This window comes from Haliotis rubra, unplaced genomic scaffold, assembly GCF_003918875.1.
Source record: "Haliotis rubra isolate DU_JTF1 unplaced genomic scaffold, ASM391887v1 Scf210, whole genome shotgun sequence".
NCBI classification, from domain to species: domain Eukaryota; kingdom Metazoa; phylum Mollusca; class Gastropoda; order Lepetellida; family Haliotidae; genus Haliotis; species Haliotis rubra.
The window spans coordinates 239,744-261,660 of NW_025766115.1; the positions used below are offsets into that span (position 1 = coordinate 239,744).

General features: G+C 36.0%; 1 protein-coding gene across 1 annotated transcript in view; it reads right to left on the reverse strand.

Annotated features, from left to right (window-relative positions):
- Positions 1–21,917, reverse strand: part of LOC124276606 (leucine-rich repeat-containing protein 43-like) — a 51,383-nt gene that overhangs the window by 29,015 nt on the left and 451 nt on the right. Inside the window, exons 2-5 of the mRNA XM_046712248.1 lie at positions 21,660–21,780; positions 20,274–20,467; positions 16,300–16,410; positions 15,855–15,985 (exon numbers count right to left, since the gene is read on the reverse strand). Of these exons, the coding sequence (XP_046568204.1) occupies positions 15,855–15,985; positions 16,300–16,410; positions 20,274–20,467; positions 21,660–21,780 (557 nt within the window). The remainder of the gene's footprint in view (positions 1–15,854; positions 15,986–16,299; positions 16,411–20,273; positions 20,468–21,659; positions 21,781–21,917) is intronic.

Genomic DNA, 21,917 nt, shown 5'->3' on the forward strand with positions numbered 1-21,917 from the left:
ATCTCCAGTGATGTATAAACATACCAGTAATCTCTAGTGATGTATAAACATACCAGTAATCTCCAGTGATGTATAAACATACCAGTAATCTCCAGTGATGTATAAACATACCAGTAATCTCCAGTGATGTATAAACATACCAGTAATCTCAGTGATGTATAAACATACCAGTAATCTCCAGTGATGTATAAACATACCAGTAATCTCCAGTGATGTATAAACATACCAGTAATCTCCAGTGATGTATAAACATACCAGTAATCTCCAGTGATGTATAAACATACCAGTAATCTCTAGTGATGTATAAACATACCAGTAATCTCCAGTGATGTATAAACATACCAGTAATCTCTAGTGATGTATAAACATACCAGTAATCTCCAGTGATGTATAAACATACCAGTAATCTCTAGTGATGTATAAACATACCAGTAATCTCCAGTGATGTATAAACATACCAGTAATCTCCGTGATGTATAAACATACCAGTAATCTCCAGTGATGTATAAACATACCAGTAATCTCCAGTGATGTATAAACATACCAGTAATCTCCAGTGATGTATAAACATACCAGTATTCTCCGTGATGTATAAACATACCAGTAATCTCAGTGATGTATAAACATACCAGTAATCTCCGTGATGTATAAACATACCAGTAATCTCCAGTGATGTATAAACATACCAGTAATCTCCAGTGATGTATAAACATACCAGTAATCTCCGTGATGTATAAACATACCAGTAATCTCCAGTGATGTATAAACATACCAGTAATCTCCAGTGATGTATAAACATACCAGTAATCTCTAGTGATGTATAAACATACCAGTAATCTCCAGTGATGTATAAACATACCAGTAATCTCCGTGATGTATAAACATACCAGTAATCTCCAGTGATGTATAAACATACCAGTAATCTCCAGTGATGTATAAACATACCAGTATTCTCCGTGATGTATAAACATACCAGTAATCTCCAGTGATGTATAAACATACCAGTAATCTCCAGTGATGTATAAACATACCAGTAATCTCTAGTGATGTATAAACATACCAGTAATCTCCAGTGATGTATAAAACATACCAGTAATCTCCGTGATGTATAAACATACCAGTATTCTCCCATGATGTATAAACATACCAGTAATCTCCAGTGATGTATAAACATACCAGTAATCTCCGTGATGTATAAACATACCAGTAATCTCCCATGATGTATAAACATACCAGTAATCCCCAGTGATGTATAAACATACCAGTAATCTCCAGTGATGTATAAACATACCAGTAATCTCCAGTGATGTATAAACATACCAGTAATCTCCAGTGATGTATAAACATACCAGTAATCTCCGTGATGTATAAACATACCAGTAATCTCCGTGATGTATAAACATACCAGTAATCTCCGTGATGTATAAACATACCAGTAATCTCCAGTGATGTATAAACATACCAGTAATCTCCCGTGATGTATAAACATACCAGTAATCTCCGTGATGTATAAACATACCAGTAATCTCCAGTGATGTATAAACATACCAGTAATCTCCGTGATGTATAAAACATACCAGTAATCTCCGTGATGTAAAACATACCAGTAATCTCCCGTGATGTATAAACATACCAGTAATCTCCAGTGATGTATAAACATACCAGTAATCTCCGTGATGTATAAACATACCAGTAATCTATAGTGATGTATAAACATACCAGTAATCTCCGTGATGTATAAACATACCAGTAATCTATAGTGATGTATAAACATACCAGTAATCTCCCGTGATGTATAAACATACCAGTAATCTCAGTGATGTATAAACAAACCAGTAATCTCCTGTGATGTATAAACATACCAGTAACCTCTAGTGATGTATAAACATACCAGTAATCTCCCGTGATGTATAAACATACCAGTAATCTCTAGTGATGTATAAACATACCAGTAATCTCTAGTGATGTATAAACATACCAGTAATCTCCAGTGATGTATAAACATACCAGTAATCTCCAGTGATGTATAAACATACCAGTAATCCCCAGTGATGTATAAACATACCAGTAATCTCCAGTGATGTATAAACATACCAGTAATCTCCAGTGATGTATAAACATACCAGTAAACTCCAGTGATGTATAAACATACCAGTAATCTCTAGTGATGTATAAACATACCAGTAATCTCCCGTGATGTATAAACATACCAGTAATCTCCAGTGATGTATAAACATACCAGTAATCTCCAGTGATGTATAAACATACCAGTAATCTCCAGTGATGTATAAACATACCAGTAATCTCCAGTGATGTATAAACATACCAGTAATCTCTAGTGATGTATAAACATACCAGTAATCTCCCGTGATGTATAAACATACCAGTAATCTCTAGTGATGTATAAACATACCAGTAATCTCCAGTGATGTATAAACATACCAGTAATCTCCCGTGATGTATAAACATACCAGTAATCTCCAGTGATGTATAAACATACCAGTAACCTCCCGTGATGTATAAACATACCAGTAATCTCCCGTGATGTATAAACATACCAGTAATCTCCCGTGATGTATAAACATACCAGTAATCTCCCGTGATGTATAAACATACCAGTAATCTCCCGTGATGTATAAACATACCAGTAATCTCCCGTGATGTATAAACATACCAGTAATCTCCCGTGATGTATAAACATACCAGTAATCTCCAGTGATGTATAAACATACCAGTAATCTCCAGTGATGTATAAACATACCAGTAATCTCCCGTGATGTATAAACATACCAGTAATCTCCAGTGATGTATAAACATACCAGTAATCTCCCGTGATGTATAAACATACCAGTAATCTCTAGTGATGTATAAACATACCAGTAATCTCCCGTGATGTATAAACATACCAGTAATCTCTAGTGATGTATAAACATACCAGTAATCTCCCGTGATGTATAAACATACCAGTAATCTCCAGTGATGTGTAAACATACCAGTAATCTCTAGTGATGTATAAACATACCAGTAATCTCCAGTGATGTATAAAACATACCAGTATTCTCCGTGATGTATAAACATACCAGTAATCTCCCGTGATGTATAAACATACCAGTAATCTCTAGTGATGTATAAACATACCAGTAATCTCCAGTGATGTATAAACATACCAGTAATCTCCAGTGATGTATAAACATACCAGTAATCTCCCGTGATGTATAAACATACCAGTAATCTCCCGTGATGTATAAACATACCAGTAATCTCCAGTGATGTATAAACATACCAGTAATCTCCAGTGATGTATAAACATACCAGTAATCTCCCGTGATGTATAAACATACCAGTAATCTCCAGTGATGTATAAACATACCAGTATTCTCCAGTGATGTATAAACATACCAGTAATCTCCAGTGATGTATAAACATACCAGTAATCCCCAGTGATGTATAAACATACCAGTAATCTCCGTGATGTATAAACATACCAGTAATCTCCCGTGATGTATAAACATACCAGTAATCTCCAGTGATGTATAAACATACCAGTAACCTCCAGTGATGTATAAACATACCAGTAATCTCCAGTGATGTATAAACATACCAGTAATCTCTAGTGATGTATAAACATACCAGTAATCTCTAGTGTGATGTATAAACATACCAGTAATCTCCCGTGATGTATAAACATACCAGTAATCTCCAGTGATGTATAAACATACCAGTAATCTCCCGTGATGTATAAACATACCAGTAATCTCCGTGATGTATAAACATACCAGTAATCTCCAGTGATGTATAAACATACCAGTAATCTCCAGTGATGTATAAACATACCAGTATTCTCCCCGTGATGTATAAACATACCAGTAATCTCCAGTAATGTATAAACATACCAGTAATCTCTAGTGATGTATAAACATACCAGTAATCTCTAGTGATGTATAAACATACCAGTAATCTCCGTGATGTATAAACATACCAGTAATCTCCAGTGATGTATAAACATACCAGTAATCTCTAGTGATGTATAAACATACCAGTAATCTCCTGTGATGTACAAACATACCAGTAATCTCCAGTGATGTATAAACATACCAGTAATCTCCAGTGATGTATAAACATACCAGTAATCTCCAGTGATGTATAAACATACCAGTAATCTCTAGTGATGTATAAACATACCAGTAATCTCCGTGATGTATAAACATACCAGTAATCTCCAGTGATGTATAAACATACCAGTAATCTCCAGTGATGTATAAACATACCAGTAATCTCCAGTGATGTATAAACATACCAGTAATCTCCAGTGATGTATAAACATACCAGTAATCTCCTGTGATGTACAAACATACCAGTAATCTCCAGTGATGTATAAACATACCACAGTAATCTCTAGTGATGTATAAACATACCAGTAATCTCTAGTGATGTATAAACATACCAGTAATCTCCCGTGATGTATAAACATACCAGTAATCTCCCGTGATGTATAAACATACCAGTAACCTCCCGTGATGTATAAACATACCAGTAATCTCCAGTGATGTATAAACATACCAGTAATCTCCAGTGATGTATAAACATACCAGTAATCTCCAGTGATGTATAAACATACCAGTAATCTCCAGTGATGTATAAACATACCAGTAATCTCCAGTGATGTATAAACATACCAGTAATCTCCAGTGATGTATAAACATACCAGTAATCTCCAGTGATGTACAAACATACCAGTAATCTCCAGTGATGTATAAACATACCAGTAATCTCTAGTGATGTATAAACATACCAGTAATCTCTAGTGATGTATAAACATACCAGTAACCTCCGTGATGTATAAACATACCAGTAATCTGTAGTGATGTATAAACATACCAGTAATCTCCAGTGATGTATAAACATACCAGTAATCTCCAGTGATGTATAAACATACCAGTAATCTCCAGTGATGTATAAACATACCAGTAATCTCCGTGATGTATAAACATACCAGTAATCTCTAGTGATGTATAAACATACCAGTAATCTCCAGTGATGTATAAACATACCAGTAATCTCCAGTGATGTATAAACATACCAGTAATCTCCAGTGATGTATAAACATACCAGTAATCTCCAGTGATGTATAAACATACCAGTAATCTCTAGTGATGTATAAACATACCAGTAATCTCCAGTGATGTATAAACATACCAGTAATCTCCAGTGATGTATAAACATACCAGTAATCTCCAGTGATGTATAAACATACCAGTAATCTCCAGTGATGTATAAACATACCAGTAATCTCCAGTGATGTATAAACATACCAGTAATCTCCAGTGATGTATAAACATACCAGTAATCTCTAGTGATGTATAAACATACCAGTAATCTCCAGTGATGTATAAACATACCAGTAATCTCCGTGATGTATAAACATACCAGTAATCTCCGTGATGTATAAACATACCAGTAATCTCCAGTGATGTATAAACATACCAGTAATCTCCAGTGATGTATAAACATACCAGTATTCTCCCGTGATGTATAAACATACCAGTAATCTCTAGTGATGTATAAACATACCAGTAATCTCTAGTGATGTATAAACATACCAGTAATCTGTAGTGATGTATAAACATACCAGTAATCTCCAGTGATGTATAAACATACCAGTAATCTCCAGTGATGTATAAACATACCAGTATTCTCCGTGATGTATAAACATACCAGTAATCTCCAGTGATGTATAAACATACCAGTAATCTCCAGTGATGTATAAACATACCAGTAATCTCCGTGATGTATAAACATACCAGTAAACTCCGTGATGTATAAACATACCAGTAATCTCTAGTGATGTATAAACATACCAGTAATCTCTAGTGATGTATAAACATACCAGTAATCTCCCGTGATGTATAAACATACCAGTAATCTCTAGTGATGTATAAACATACCAGTAATCTCCCGTGATGTATAAACATACCAGTAATCTCTAGTGATGTATAAACATACCAGTAATCTCCCGTGATGTATAAACATACCAGTAATCTATAGTGATGTATAAACATACCAGTAATCTCCGTGATGTATAAACATACCAGTAATCTCCAGTGATGTATAAACAAACCAGTAATCTCCTGTGATGTATATAAACATACCAGTAATCTCTAGTGATGTATAAACATACCAGTAATCTCCCGTGATGTATAAACATACCAGTAATCTCTAGTGATGTATAAACATACCAGTAATCTCTAGTGATGTATAAACATACCAGTAATCTCCAGTGATGTATAAACATACCAGTAATCTCCAGTGATGTATAAACATACCAGTAATCCCCAGTGATGTATAAACATACCAGTAATCTCCAGTGATGTATAAACATACCAGTAATCTCCAGTGATGTATAAACATACCAGTAATCTCCCGTGATGTATAAACATACCAGTAATCTCTAGTGATGTATAAACATACCAGTAATCTCTAGTGATGTATAAACATACCAGTAATCTCCAGTGATGTATAAACATACCAGTAATCTCTAGTGATGTATAAACATACCAGTAATCTCCCGTGATGTATAAACATACCAGTAATCTCTAGTGATGTATAAACATACCAGTAATCTCTAGTGATGTATAAACATACCAGTAATCTCTAGTGATGTATAAACATACCAGTAATCCCCAGTGATGTATAAACATACCAGTAATCTCCAGTGATGTATAAACATACCAGTAATCTCCAGTGATGTAAAACATACCAGTAATCTCCAGTGATGTATAAACATACCAGTAATCTCCAGTGATGTATAAACATACCAGTAATCTCCAGTGATGTATAAACATACCAGTAATCTCCTGTGATGTATAAACATACCAGTAATCTCTAGTGATGTATAAACATACCAGTAATCTCCGTGATGTATAAACATACCAGTAATCTCTAGTGATGTATAAACATACCAGTAATCTCCAGTGATGTATAAACATACCAGTAATCTCCCGTGATGTATAAACATACCAGTAATCTTCAGTGATGTATAAACATACCAGTAACTCCCGTGATGTATAAACATACCAGTAATCTCCGTGATGTATAAACATACCAGTAATCTCCCGTGATGTATAAACATACCAGTAATCTCCCGTGATGTATAAACATACCAGTAATCTCCCGTGATGTATAAACATACCAGTAATCTCCCGTGATGTATAAACATACCAGTAATCTCCCGTGTGATGTATAAACATACCAGTAATCTCCAGTGATGTATAAACATACCAGTAATCTCCAGTGATGTATAAACATACCAGTAATCTCCGTGATGTATAAACATACCAGTAATCTCCAGTGATGTATAAACATACCAGTAATCTCCGTGATGTATAAACATACCAGTAATCTCTAGTGATGTATAAACATACCAGTAATCTCTAGTGATGTATAAACATACCAGTAATCTCCGTGATGTATAAACATACCAGTAATCTCCAGTGATGTATAAAACATACCAGTAATCTCCGTGATGTATAAACATACCAGTAATCTCCAGTGATGTATAAACATACCCAGTAATCTCCAGTGATGTATAAACATACCAGTAATCTCCCGTGATGTATAAACATACCAGTAATCTCTAGTGATGTATAAACATACCAGTAATCTCTAGTGATGTATAAACATACCAGTAATCTCCAGTGATGTATAAACATACCAGTAATCTCTAGTGATGTATAAACATACCAGTAATCTCCGTGATGTATAAACATACCAGTAATCTCTAGTGATGTATAAACATACCAGTAATCTCTAGTGATGTATAAACATACCAGTAATCTCCAGTGATGTATAAACATACCAGTAATCTCCAGTGATGTATAAACATACCAGTAATCTCCAGTGATGTATAAACATACCAGTAATCTCCAGTGATGTATAAACATACCAGTAATCTCCAGTGATGTATAAACATACCAGTAATCTCCAGTGATGTATAAACATACCAGTAATCTCCCGTGATGTATAAACATACCAGTAATCTCCAGTGATGTATAAACATACCAGTAATCTCCAGTGATGTATAAACATACCAGTAATCTCTAGTGATGTATAAACATACCAGTAATCTCCCAGTGATGTATAAACATACCAGTAATCTCCAGTGATGTATAAAACATACCAGTAATCTCCGTGATGTATAAACATACCAGTAATCTCAGTGATGTATAAACATACCAGTAATCTCCCCTGTGATGTATAAACATACCAGTAATCTCCAGTGATGTATAAACATACCAGTAATCTCCCGTGATGTATAAACATACCAGTAATCTCTAGTGATGTATAAACATACCAGTAATCTCTAGTGATGTATAAACATACCAGTAATCTCCGTGATGTATAAACATACCAGTAATCTCCAGTGATGTATAAACATACCAGTAATCTCCGTGATGTATAAACATACCAGTAATCTCCGTGATGTATAAACATACCAGTAATCTCCGTGATGTATAAACATACCAGTAATCTCCGTGATGTATAAACATACCAGTAATCTCCGTGATGTATAAACATACCAGTAATCTCCGTGATGTATAAACATACCAGTAATCTCCGTGATGTATAAACATACCAGTAATCTCCGTGATGTATAAACATACCAGTAATCTCCAGTGATGTATAAACATACCAGTAATCTCCAGTGATGTATAAACATACCAGTAATCTCCAGTGATGTATAAACATACCAGTAATCTCCGTGATGTATAAACATACCAGTAATCTCTAGTGATGTATAAACATACCAGTAATCTCCGTGATGTATAAACATACCAGTAATCTCTAGTGATGTATAAACATACCAGTAATCTCCGTGATGTATAAACATACCAGTAATCTCTAGTGATGTATAAACATACCAGTAATCTCCGTGATGTATAAACATACCAGTAATCTCCGTGATGTATAAACATACCAGTAATCTCCAGTGATGTATAAACATACCAGTAATCTCCAGTGATGTATAAACATACCAGTAATCTCCGTGATGTATAAACATACCAGTAATCTCCAGTGATGTATAAACATACCAGTAATCTCCCGTGATGTATAAACATACCAGTAATCTCTAGTGATGTATAAACATACCAGTAATCTCCCGTGATGTATAAACATACCAGTAATCTCCAGTGATGTATAAACATACCAGTAATCTCCCGTGATGTATAAACATACCAGTAATCTCCAGTGATGTATAAACATACCAGTAACCTCCCGTGATGTATAAACATACCAGTAATCTCCAGTGATGTATAAACATACCAGTAATCTCTAGTGATGTATAAACATACCAGTAATCTCTAGTGATGTATAAACATACCAGTAATCTCCCGTGATGTATAAACATACCAGTAATCTCTAGTGATGTATAAACATACCAGTAATCTCCCGTGATGTATAAACATACCAGTAATCTCCGTGATGTATAAACATACCAGTAATCTCCAGTGATGTATAAACATACCAGTAATCTCCAGTGATGTATAAACATACCAGTAATCTCCGTGATGTATAAACATACCAGTAATCTCCGTGATGTATAAACATACCAGTAATCTCTAGTGATGTATAAACATACCAGTAATCTCTAGTGATGTATAAACATACCAGTAATCTCCGTGATGTATAAACATACCAGTAATCTCCAGTGATGTATAAACATACCAGTAATCTCTAGTGATGTATAAACATACCAGTAATCTCCTGTGATGTATAAACATACCAGTAATCTCCAGTGATGTATAAACATACCAGTAATCTCCAGTGATGTATAAACATACCAGTAATCTCCAGTGATGTATAAACATACCAGTAATCTCTAGTGATGTATAAACATACCAGTAATCTCCAGTGATGTATAAACATACCAGTAATCTCCAGTGATGTATAAACATACCAGTAATCTCCAGTGATGTATAAACATACCAGTAATCTCCAGTGATGTATAAACATACCAGTAATCTCCGTGATGTATAAACATACCAGTAATCTCCAGTGATGTATAAACATACCAGTAATCTCCAGTGATGTATAAACATACCAGTAATCTCCCGTGATGTATAAACATACCAGTAATCTCTAGTGATGTATAAACATACCAGTAATCTCTAGTGATGTATAAACATACCAGTAATCTCCAGTGATGTATAAACATACCAGTAATCTCCAGTGATGTATAAACATACCAGTAATCTCCAGTGATGTATAAACATACCAGTAATCTCCCGTGATGTATAAACATACCAGTAATCTCCAGTGATGTATAAACATACCAGTAATCTCCAGTGATGTATAAACATACCAGTAATCTCCCGTGATGTATAAACATACCAGTAATCTCCCGTGATGTATAAACATACCAGTAATCTCTAGTGATGTATAAACATACCAGTAATCTCTAGTGATGTATAAACATACCAGTAATCTCCCGTGATGTATAAACATACCAGTAATCTCTAGTGATGTATAAACATACCAGTAATCTCCCGTGATGTATAAACATACCAGTAATCTCTAGTGATGTATAAACATACCAGTAACCTCCCGTGATGTATAAACATACCAGTAATCTCCCGTGATGTATAAACATACCAGTAATCTCCCGTGATGTATAAACATACCAGTAATCTCCAGTGATGTATAAACATACCAGTAATCTCCAGTGATGTATAAACATACCAGTAATCTCTAGTGATGTATAAACATACCAGTAATCTCCAGTGATGTATAAACATACCAGTAATCTCCAGTGATGTATAAACATACCAGTAATCTCCAGTGATGTATAAACATACCAGTAATCTCCAGTGATGTATAAACATACCAGTAATCTCTAGTGATGTATAAACATACCAGTAATCTCCCGTGTGATGTATAAACATACCAGTAATCTCCAGTGATGTATAAACATACCAGTAATCTCAGTGATGTATAAACATACCAGTAATCTCCAGTGATGTATAAACATACCAGTAATCTCCAGTGATGTATAAACATACCAGTAATCTCTAGTGATGTATAAACATACCAGTAATCTCTAGTGATGTATAAACATACCAGTAATCTCCCGTGATGTATAAACATACCAGTAATCTCCAGTGATGTATAAACATACCAGTAATCTCCCGTGATGTATAAACATACCAGTAATCTCCAGTGATGTATAAACATACCAGTAATCTCAGTGATGTATAAACATACCAGTAATCTCCGTGATGTATAAACATACCAGTAATCTCCGTGATGTATAAACATACCAGTAATCTCTAGTGATGTATAAACATACCAGTAATCTCCGTGATGTATAAACATACCAGTAATCTCCAGTGATGTATAAACATACCAGTAATCTCCAGTGATGTATAAACATACCAGTAATCTCCGTGATGTATAAACATACCAGTAATCTCCGTGATGTGATGTATAAACATACCAGTAATCTCCGTGATGTATAAACATACCAGTAATCTCCGTGATGTATAAACATACCAGTAATCTCAGTGATGTATAAACATACCAGTAATCTCCAGTGATGTATAAACATACCAGTAATCTCCAGTGATGTATAAACATACCAGTAATCTCTAGTGATGTATAAACATACCAGTAATCTCCCGTGATGTATAAACATACCAGTAATCTCTAGTGATGTATAAACATACCAGTAATCTCCAGTGATGTATAAACATACCAGTAATCTCTAGTGATGTATAAACATACCAGTAATCTCCAGTGATGTATAAACATACCAGTAATCTCTAGTGATGTATAAACATACCAGTAATCTCTAGTGATGTATAAACATACCAGTAATCTCCAGTGATGTATAAACATACCAGTAATCTCCAGTGATGTATAAACATACCAGTAATCTCTAGTGATGTATAAACATACCAGTAATCTCCCGTGATGTATAAACATACCAGTAATCTCCAGTGATGTATAAACATACCAGTAATCTCCAGTGATGTATAAACATACCAGTAATCTCCCGTGATGTATAAACATACCAGTAATCTCCAGTGATGTATAAACATACCAGTAATCTCTAGTGATGTATAAACATACCAGTAATCTCTAGTGATGTATAAACATACCAGTAATCTCCCGTGATGTATAAACATACCAGTAATCTCCAGTGATGTATAAACATACCAGTAATCTCCAGTGATGTATAAACATACCAGTAATCTCCCGTGATGTATAAACATACCAGTAATCTCCAGTGATGTATAAACATACCAGTAATCTCTAGTGATGTATAAACATACCAGTAATCTCCAGTGATGTATAAACATACCAGTAATCTCTGTGATGTATAAACATACCAGTAATCTCCAGTGATGTATAAACATACCAGTAATCTCCAGTGATGTATAAACATACCAGTAATCTCCAGTGATGTATAAACATACCAGTAATCTCCGTGATGTATAAACATACCAGTAATCTCCAGTGATGTATAAACATACCAGTAATCTCCCCGTGATGTATAAAACATACCAGTAATCTCCCGTGATGTATAAACATACCAGTAATCTCTAGTGATGTATAAACATACCAGTAATCTCCAGTGATGTATAAACATACCAGTAATCTCCAGTGATGTATAAACATACCAGTAATCTCCAGTGATGTATAAACATACCAGTAATCTCCAGTGATGTATAAACATACCAGTAATCTCCAGTGATGTATAAACATACCAGTAATCTCCAGTGATGTATAAACATACCAGTAATCTCCAGTGATGTATAAACATACCAGTAATCTCCCGTGATGTATAAACATACCAGTAAACTCCCGTGATGTATAAACATACCAGTAATCTCTAGTGATGTATAAACATACCAGTAATCTCTAGTGATGTATAAACATACCAGTAATCTCCCGTGATGTATAAACATACCAGTAATCTCCAGTGATGTATAAACATACCAGTAATCTCCAGTGATGTATAAACATACCAGTAATCTCCAGTGATGTATAAACATACCAGTAATCTCCCGTGATGTATAAACATACCAGTAATCTCCCGTGATGTATAAACATACCAGTAATCTCCAGTGATGTATAAACATACCAGTAATCTCTAGTGATGTATAAACATACCAGTAATCTCCAGTGATGTATAAACATACCAGTAATCTCCGTGATGTATAAACATACCAGTAATCTCCAGTGATGTATAAACATACCAGTAATCTCCGTGATGTATAAACATACCAGTAATCTCCAGTGATGTATAAACATACCAGTAATCTCCCGTGATGTATAAACATACCAGTAATCTCCAGTGATGTATAAACATACCAGTAATCTCTAGTGATGTATAAACATACCAGTAATCTCCCGTGATGTATAAACATACCAGTAATCTCCAGTGATGTATAAACATACCAGTAATCTCTAGTGATGTATAAACATACCAGTAATCTCCCGTGATGTATAAACATACCAGTAATCTCCCATGATGTATAAACATACCAGTAATCTCCCGTGATGTATAAACATACCAGTAATCTCCAGTGATGTATAAACATACCAGTAATCTCCAGTGATGTATAAACATACCAGTAATCTCCAGTGATGTATAAACATACCAGTAATCTCCAGTGATGTATAAACATACCAGTAATCTCCCAGTGATGTATAAACATACCAGTAATCTCCCGTGATGTATAAACATACCAGTAATCTCCAGTGATGTATAAACATACCAGTAATCTCCGTGATGTATAAACATACCAGTAATCTCCAGTGATGTATAAACATACCAGTAATCTCCAGTGATGTATAAACATACCAGTAATCTCTAGTGATGTATAAACATACCAGTAATCTCCCGTGATGTATAAACATACCAGTAATCTCCAGTGATGTATAAACATACCAGTAATCTCCAGTGATGTATAAACATACCAGTAATCTCCAGTGATGTATAAACATACCAGTAATCTCCCAGTGATGTATAAACATACCAGTAATCTCCGTGATGTATAAACATACCAGTAATCTCCCAGTGATGTATAAACATACCAGTAATCTCCCGTGATGTATAAACATACCAGTAATCTCCAGTGATGTATAAACATACCAGTAATCTCCAGTGATGTATAAACATACCAGTAATCTCCAGTGATGTATAAACATACCAGTAATCTCCAGTGATGTATAAACATACCAGTAATCTCCCGTGATGTATAAACATACCAGTAATCTCCCCGTGATGTATAAACATACCAGTAATCGCCAGTGATGTATAAACATACCAGTAATCTCCAGTGATGTATAAACATACCAGTAATCTCCATCTATAAACATACCAGTAATCTCCAGTGATGTATAAACATACCAGTAATCTCCAGTGATGTATAAACATACCAGTAATCTCCAGTGATGTATAAACATACCAGTAATCTCCAGTGATGTATAAACATACCAGTAATCTCCAGTGATGTATAAACATACCAGTAATCTCTAGTGATGTATAAACATACCAGTAATCTCCAGTGATGTATAAACATACCAGTAATCTCTAGTGATGTATAAACATACCAGTAATCTCCAGTGATGTATAAACATACCAGTAATCTCTAGTGATGTATAAACATACCAGTAATCTCCAGTGATGTATAAACATACCAGTAATCTCCAGTGATGTATAAACATACCAGTAATCTCCAGTGATGTATAAACATACCAGTAATCTCCAGTGATGTATAAACATACCAGTAATCTCCAGTGATGTATAAACATACCAGTAATCTCCGTGATGTATAAACATACCAGTAATCTCCAGTGATGTATAAACATACCAGTAATCTCCCGTGATGTATAAACATACCAGTAATCTCCAGTGATGTATAAACATACCAGTAATCTCCAGTGATGTATAAACATACCAGTAATTCTCCCGTGATGTATAAACATACCAGTAATCTCCAGTGATGTATAAACATACCAGTAATCTCCAGTGATGTATAAACATACCAGTAATCTCTAGTGATGTATAAACATACCAGTAATCTCCAGTGATGTATAAACATACCAGTAATCTCCGTGATGTATAAACATACCAGTAATCTCCGTGATGTATAAGCATACCAGTAATCTCCGTGATGTATAAACATACTAGTAATCTCCGTGATGTATAAACATACCAGTAATCTCTAGTGATGTATAAACATACCAGTAATCTCCAGTGATGTATAAACATACCAGTAATCTCCCGTGATGTATAAACATACCAGTATTCTCCCATGATGTATAAACATACCAGTAATCTCCAGTGATGTATAAACATACCAGTAATCTCCGTGATGTATAAACATACCAGTAATCTCCCATGATGTATAAACATACCAGTAATCCCCAGTGATGTATAAACATACCAGTAATCTCCAGTGATGTATAAACATACCAGTAATCTCCAGTGATGTATAAACATACCAGTAATCTCCGTGATGTATAAACATACCAGTAATCTCCATGATGTATAAACATGCCAGTAATATCTCGTGATGTATAAACATACCAGTAATCTCCGTGATGTATAAACATACCAGTAATCTCCAGTGATGTATAAACATACCAGTAATCTCCAGTGATGTATAAACATACCAGTAATCTCCCGTGATGTATAAACATACCAGTAATCTCCAGTGATGTATAAACATACCAGTAATCTCCAGTGATGTATAAACATACCAGTAATCTCCAGTGATGTATAAACATACCAGTAATCTCCGTGATGTATAAACATACCAGTAATCTCTCGTGATGTATAAACATACCAGTAATCTCCAGTGATGTAGTCCCCTGTAAAGGCTATGTTGTTGTGTCCCAGTCCCAGGTGATTCAGGAGAGGAGGGTCGATGCACAGTGCAGATATGTCACTGATTTCATTGGCACACAGCTCCAACACCTGGTGACAAACATCCTTACATTATACACCATGTAGTTACTATGTTGAGTTATACAACTACTACTAATCAGAAACAGTGTTGAAAACAGCTACCATCCAAAAATCAGCAATATTCAGTGAAGTGCCACAAATTATTCCATTTCAATATTATGTCTATCTTTTGTAAATTTCCAACTTATTTCACATGGTTGATAATAAAATTTGTTCACTTTTCAGAAATGCAATATTTGGAATGTAATTCATACATATTTGTACATGCAGAATTAAATGGCTAAAAACATAGTTTAGATTTTATAAAAACAGCGCCTACATACCTTCAGCGACTCTGGGAGGTTCTTGGAACTGATGTTCTTGATATGATTTGCACTTAAAGTTAACTCTTCCAGATTCTTGAACATTAATAAATCTTCATCAACCTCTGTGACCTGAAGAAGAAAATTTGGCAAATTCTAAATGATGTTATTACAAACATTTTGAGGTATTAAAATCATTTCAATACAAAGAATAAACTACAAGCTACCAAGAACTATGGAATTTCTGTTCTGGGCAAATACATTTTGTAAATCTCAACTCTGACAAGGAAAATCAGTATCAGATACCAAACGATTGATTAACAGTTCTTTAGAGTTGGTTATGCTACAATACTACCATGTCTTTTTCAGAGAAATGTTTGACATACCAGGGACACAGTATGGCATTAGCCTGTTAGTCTGTGTCAGTTTGTTAGTCTCATGTTAAATGTGTCCCTGGGCTCTTTACCATGAGAGTGGTGGGTGAGGTAGCTCATCACACTGAAGATGCAAGTGAGGGTAGGCCTAGATTCACCAGCACACAAAGTCAATGATCTAACCACTTCAACCAAAAATTCTTCCACAAAACTGGAAGTGTGAAAAGTGGTTGTCTCGACAACATACTCTGTTACAACCCTCTGACAAATGTAAACTGGCACGCCTCCCATGACCGAAAACTAGGAATACAAAACTAGGTAACAAATGTTACATTATAAGTTGTTCACTGGTCTCGAGCGGGACATGGGTTGATGTACCATTGATGTTTGTTTATGTTCCCTGAGCCCGAAGGGCGAGTGGAACATAAACAAACATCGAGGGTACATCAACCCATGGGCCCCGAGGGACCAGTCAACAACGTATTTATCTTACCGAACACCTTAATGGTAATTTTGAACTGTTTGAAGCACGGGTATCGGATCATAGTATGGAGGACAAGACGACAAGTAAAACAAATTTTGAGTTATCTCCCTTCCATCGAATTGTATTCGCAAAATATTGGTAATTTCCGTAACATCATACATGATTCAACTGATTCGAGATAAAGAATTACTACTACGAACTACCAAATGAGTTCGGCATGCCTAGTGAGGTACATAGAAAATGTTACTCGCTTGTAAGCAGGATACATTGAAAACAAGAAGACAAAGTCATCAATATCCCCCGCAATGGCAAAATACTCTTCATGATTATGTCTACGAGTTATGATTATGTCAAATATTTAGGTGTGTATATAGAAAAGTGGAAGGAGAGTATTGAAAGGTTTTTAAAGTTCTGCTCCAGAAAGGAGCACTATCACCAATTTCAGTCTATGTCAAACTTGTTGCCATGGAAATGCCAAAAATATTGTATTCAGAAATCCAAAACTACCAAAAGGCACCAGTACACCACCAGATCCAAGTTTGGTGAAGAAACATTGAACAGTTTTAGAGTTCTGCTCCGGAAAAGTGCACTACCACTAATTTCTGTTTTAGTCAAACTTGTTGCCATGGATATGCCAACAATATTTTATTCAGAATTCCAAAACTACCAAAATGAAACCAGTACACCACCAGACCAATCTATGTGTCAAGTTTGGTGAAGAAATAGTGAACGGTTTTAGAGTTCTGCTCCGGAAAAGAGCACTACCACCAATTTCAGGCTAAGTCAAACTTGTTGCCACGGAAAAGCCAAAAATATTTTATTCAGAATTCCAAAACTACCAAAAGGCACCAGTACACCACCAGATCTATCTATGTGCCAAGTTTGGTGAAGAAATAGTGAACGGTTTTAGAGTTCTGCTCAGGAAAAGAGCACTACCACCAATTTCAGGCTAAGTCGAACTTGTTGCCATGGAAAAGCCAAAAATATTTTATTCAGAATTCCAAAACTACCAAAAGGCACCAGTACACCACCAGATCTATCTATGTGCCAAGTTTGGTGAAGAAATATTGAAAGGTTTTAGAGTTCTGCTCCGGAAAAGACAAATGTGCACAGACGGACGGACGCACGACGGACGGAGTCCATTTTAATACCCCCGCAAAACGCATTGCGGGGGATAATAATAGAAGAGCGCTCAGCCAATCAGAAAACAATGTTTATGCGTGAGGCAAGATAAAAAGAATTACTACTACGAAGTACCAAATGAGTTCGGCATTCCCAGCGGGGTACATAGAAAATGTTACTTGCTTGTAAGTGGGGTACATTGAAAATAATAGAAGAGCGCTCAGCCAATCAGAAAACGATATTTATGTGTGAGTCAAGATAATTGGGACTGCGCTCTCTCAGAAAAGCTGGGGCAGTGGGGTAGCCTAGAGGTTAAAGTGTTTGCTTGTCATGCCGAAGACCCAGGTTCTATTCCCCACATAGGTACAAACACGTGTTTACGTTCGTCATGTTACAGTGTTGAACAGTCACGACATTGATATACCAAATACCGAAACGTACGGGGAAAGGGGCCGACTTATACTTGAGTTACATGGTTTTGGCAAGAATTTAGAGGGTTGAGAAAGGGTCCCGACTTATAGTCAGATCAGACTTATAGTCGGTCATATACGGTACAATTTGTGAAGCCCATTTTTGGTGTCTCCCGCCATGATATTGCTGGAACATTGCTATAAGAGTGGTAAAACACACTCTGTCAGCAAAGTACATACCGTATATTACCGTCTATAAGCCGAATTTTGATGATAAAAAAAAGCAGTCTGTAGAAGGGGGTCGGCTTATCTATGGGTAACGTTTTCGTCCAACTTTTTTCCAGGGGTAAGAAAACAACATCGTATCACTTCACGTGAACAAATAACAGAAGACAGCTTTGTCAGTAAAGACATCAAATTTGAAATTAAACATCACTAGACAAGATTATTTACCTTTTAAGTTCTAAGTTGTTTTGCTGGGCATTGTATTATTTGCAGGGATTAAGATTACCATGTGTTTTTGAGCCGGAAATAGCAATCAGCTGTGCACACATTTCCCGGCGATCAAGTTCAAACATGCACAATAATATAATGGGATGAATTTTGACGAAGTCATCAGTAAAATATAATACAGAATACTATTATTTAACCCAAAGAAATGTATCCTAGCATTGTGTAATTTTAATTACAGTTTTTGCTCTATAAATTAATTAAGATTAAGATTACCGTGTGTATTTGAGCTGGAAATAGCAATCAGCTGTGCACACGTTTCCTGGCAATCAAGTTCAAACATGCACAATATTTGTCAATAATATAAGGGGATGAATTCTGACACAGTCATCATTAAAATATAATACAGAGTACTATTATTTAACCGAAAGAAATATATCCTAGCATTGTGTACTATTGATTACAGTTTTTGCTCTATAAATGTAAAATATATATAATCAACACTAAACTTATACGGACCCTCATGAACGTGATAAGCGGAAGTTGTACGCACATGGAATAGGGTAAAATAAGCAGCCATTTAAATTCACACATTTTTACCGATGTTACTGTAAACTAGAAGTCCATGGAAAAGTCCATGGATTGTTGAATGGGGTAAAATAAGCAAGCCAGTTTGTTGACATGTGATCGTCCAGCTACAATAAGTATGATATTTAGCGAAACAAAATATATTATCCATTTTCTGTCAACTACACTTCATTTCGATGCGTGAGTAGACACAATATGATTGTGAATTCTTTGAATAATGTGGACCAAAGTTATAATTATTGGTAACTGCCAGTTGACTGTGGTCTGTGTTTGCCAGGATTAGGATCCCATCGCGGGGGATTGGCTTATGTACGGAACATACCATTTTGACACTGATTTTAAGGGTCAAGTTTGGGGGTCGGCTTATCTATGGGGTCGGTTTATAGACGGTAATATATGGTACTTCAGTACTTTTTCGGGGGTTAACCCTCCATCCAGCATTTGAACCCAAACTCTTTGGGTGAGGCCAGCACACAAAGTCATTCAGTACATATATATTTGTATTGCTGGTAAGAACAATTGAAATCCGGCTCATACATCAAAAGTGAATTTGCTTTCATCACTTACATTTTTGTCCACAATTCGAAGTGTCTTGAAGTAGTTGAGGACGAAGTTATCATCTATCAGCCAGGGAGATTTCACAGCAATTTCACGAAGTTCACGTGCTTCCTGTGACCAGCTGTAGTCCAGGTGCCATGGGGAGAACCTGGATCCAACATATTCCTGTAGAGTCTCCATCTTCTCATAATTGGTGCCATAATCTGTCAAATAATTTCAAAACAATATGAGTGAATGAGCCGGATTAAATAACAATATTCATGATGCAATGTGGTTTGAAGACATTAAAATCTGATACTTCTGACTCTGACTGATCTGACTCTCATTTCAGGCCATCTTGTGACAGAACTGGAAACCTTTGCAACACCTTGGAACTCCCAAAAGTGGCAGACCCATGAAAATCTGATATACTAAGTTCACCCATAAATGAAAAAAAGTTATAAAATATCATTTTTTGGCACTTTTCCTTTTTCGCGCTGTGTTGACCTGGGCGTGGTAGACCAAAATCAGCGACACCTAGACAGGACCGTCTTACTGCATTAATGGCCCTATGCAATAGGTTCAAATCAGTACATGCTATCAATAGGGACTCTATCAAGCCCGTCTGAAAGCAAGGCGGCCCGTAAAGGATGTCACCCTCACAGCTCACCATAGGCACCAAAGATTGGTGTGCTATGCAATATCAGGGACAGGCTTTGCGCCACTGGCATTACACCATGTTCTCAGATGAGTCAATGTTTTGCCTCCAATTCACAGATGGCAGAAAACGTTGTTGGCGCCGTAGCAGTGAGCGGCATGCCAGAGCGGCAATTATTGACCATGATCGGTATGGGGGTGGTGGTGCATGGTGTGGGACGGTATTACACATGACAGGCGATCGGATCTGGTCATCATTAATGGACAACTGACATATGTTGACGAAATTTTGCATCCTGTCGTGGCTCCACTGGCTAGAATTATCGGCAGTACTTTTGAATTCCAAGATGATAATGCCAGACGTTTGCCAGCGGTTTCGTCATCGCTTACCTCTGACGAGAGGGCATACAGACATTGGACTGGTCCTCTAAGCCCCAGACATGTGCCCAATTGAGCATCTGTGGGACGTTCTCGGACGGAGGGTGTACGACAGGGATCCCGCACCCGTCAACTTGGCCCAGCTTGGGGTAGCTCTTCAGGCGGCATGGCGGGCAATACCATGGGCAACCATCCGGAGGTTAATCAAGGTGTCATGTATGTGTCACCCAACATGATGGACACACTAGATACTGAACTTCACGCCCGAAATTGATTTTGTGGACATTTAGAGCAATTACACATTCACTGTCATTTCATCAGTTCCCTATCTTTTGTCGGTAGTATATCTCACACAGTTGTGATAAGAGATGAGCATCTTACCTTTCAATGTTGTGGCAAACTGTGAATCAACTTTATCAGAGGAAACATATGCTGGATTAAAGCCTCTTTTGGACAATGTTTTCTTCCTCGGCAATGAGTTGGTCTTATGTTGAGACCTTCTCTGTAAACAAATTTAGTACACCTTAGAATGTTCAGAAATAGCATCAATTAATATGTCATTCATCCTTCGACTGTATCATGATGAAAAGTAACATTAAAATATTTTGAACATTACAATTTCCTAAACATTCACATTTT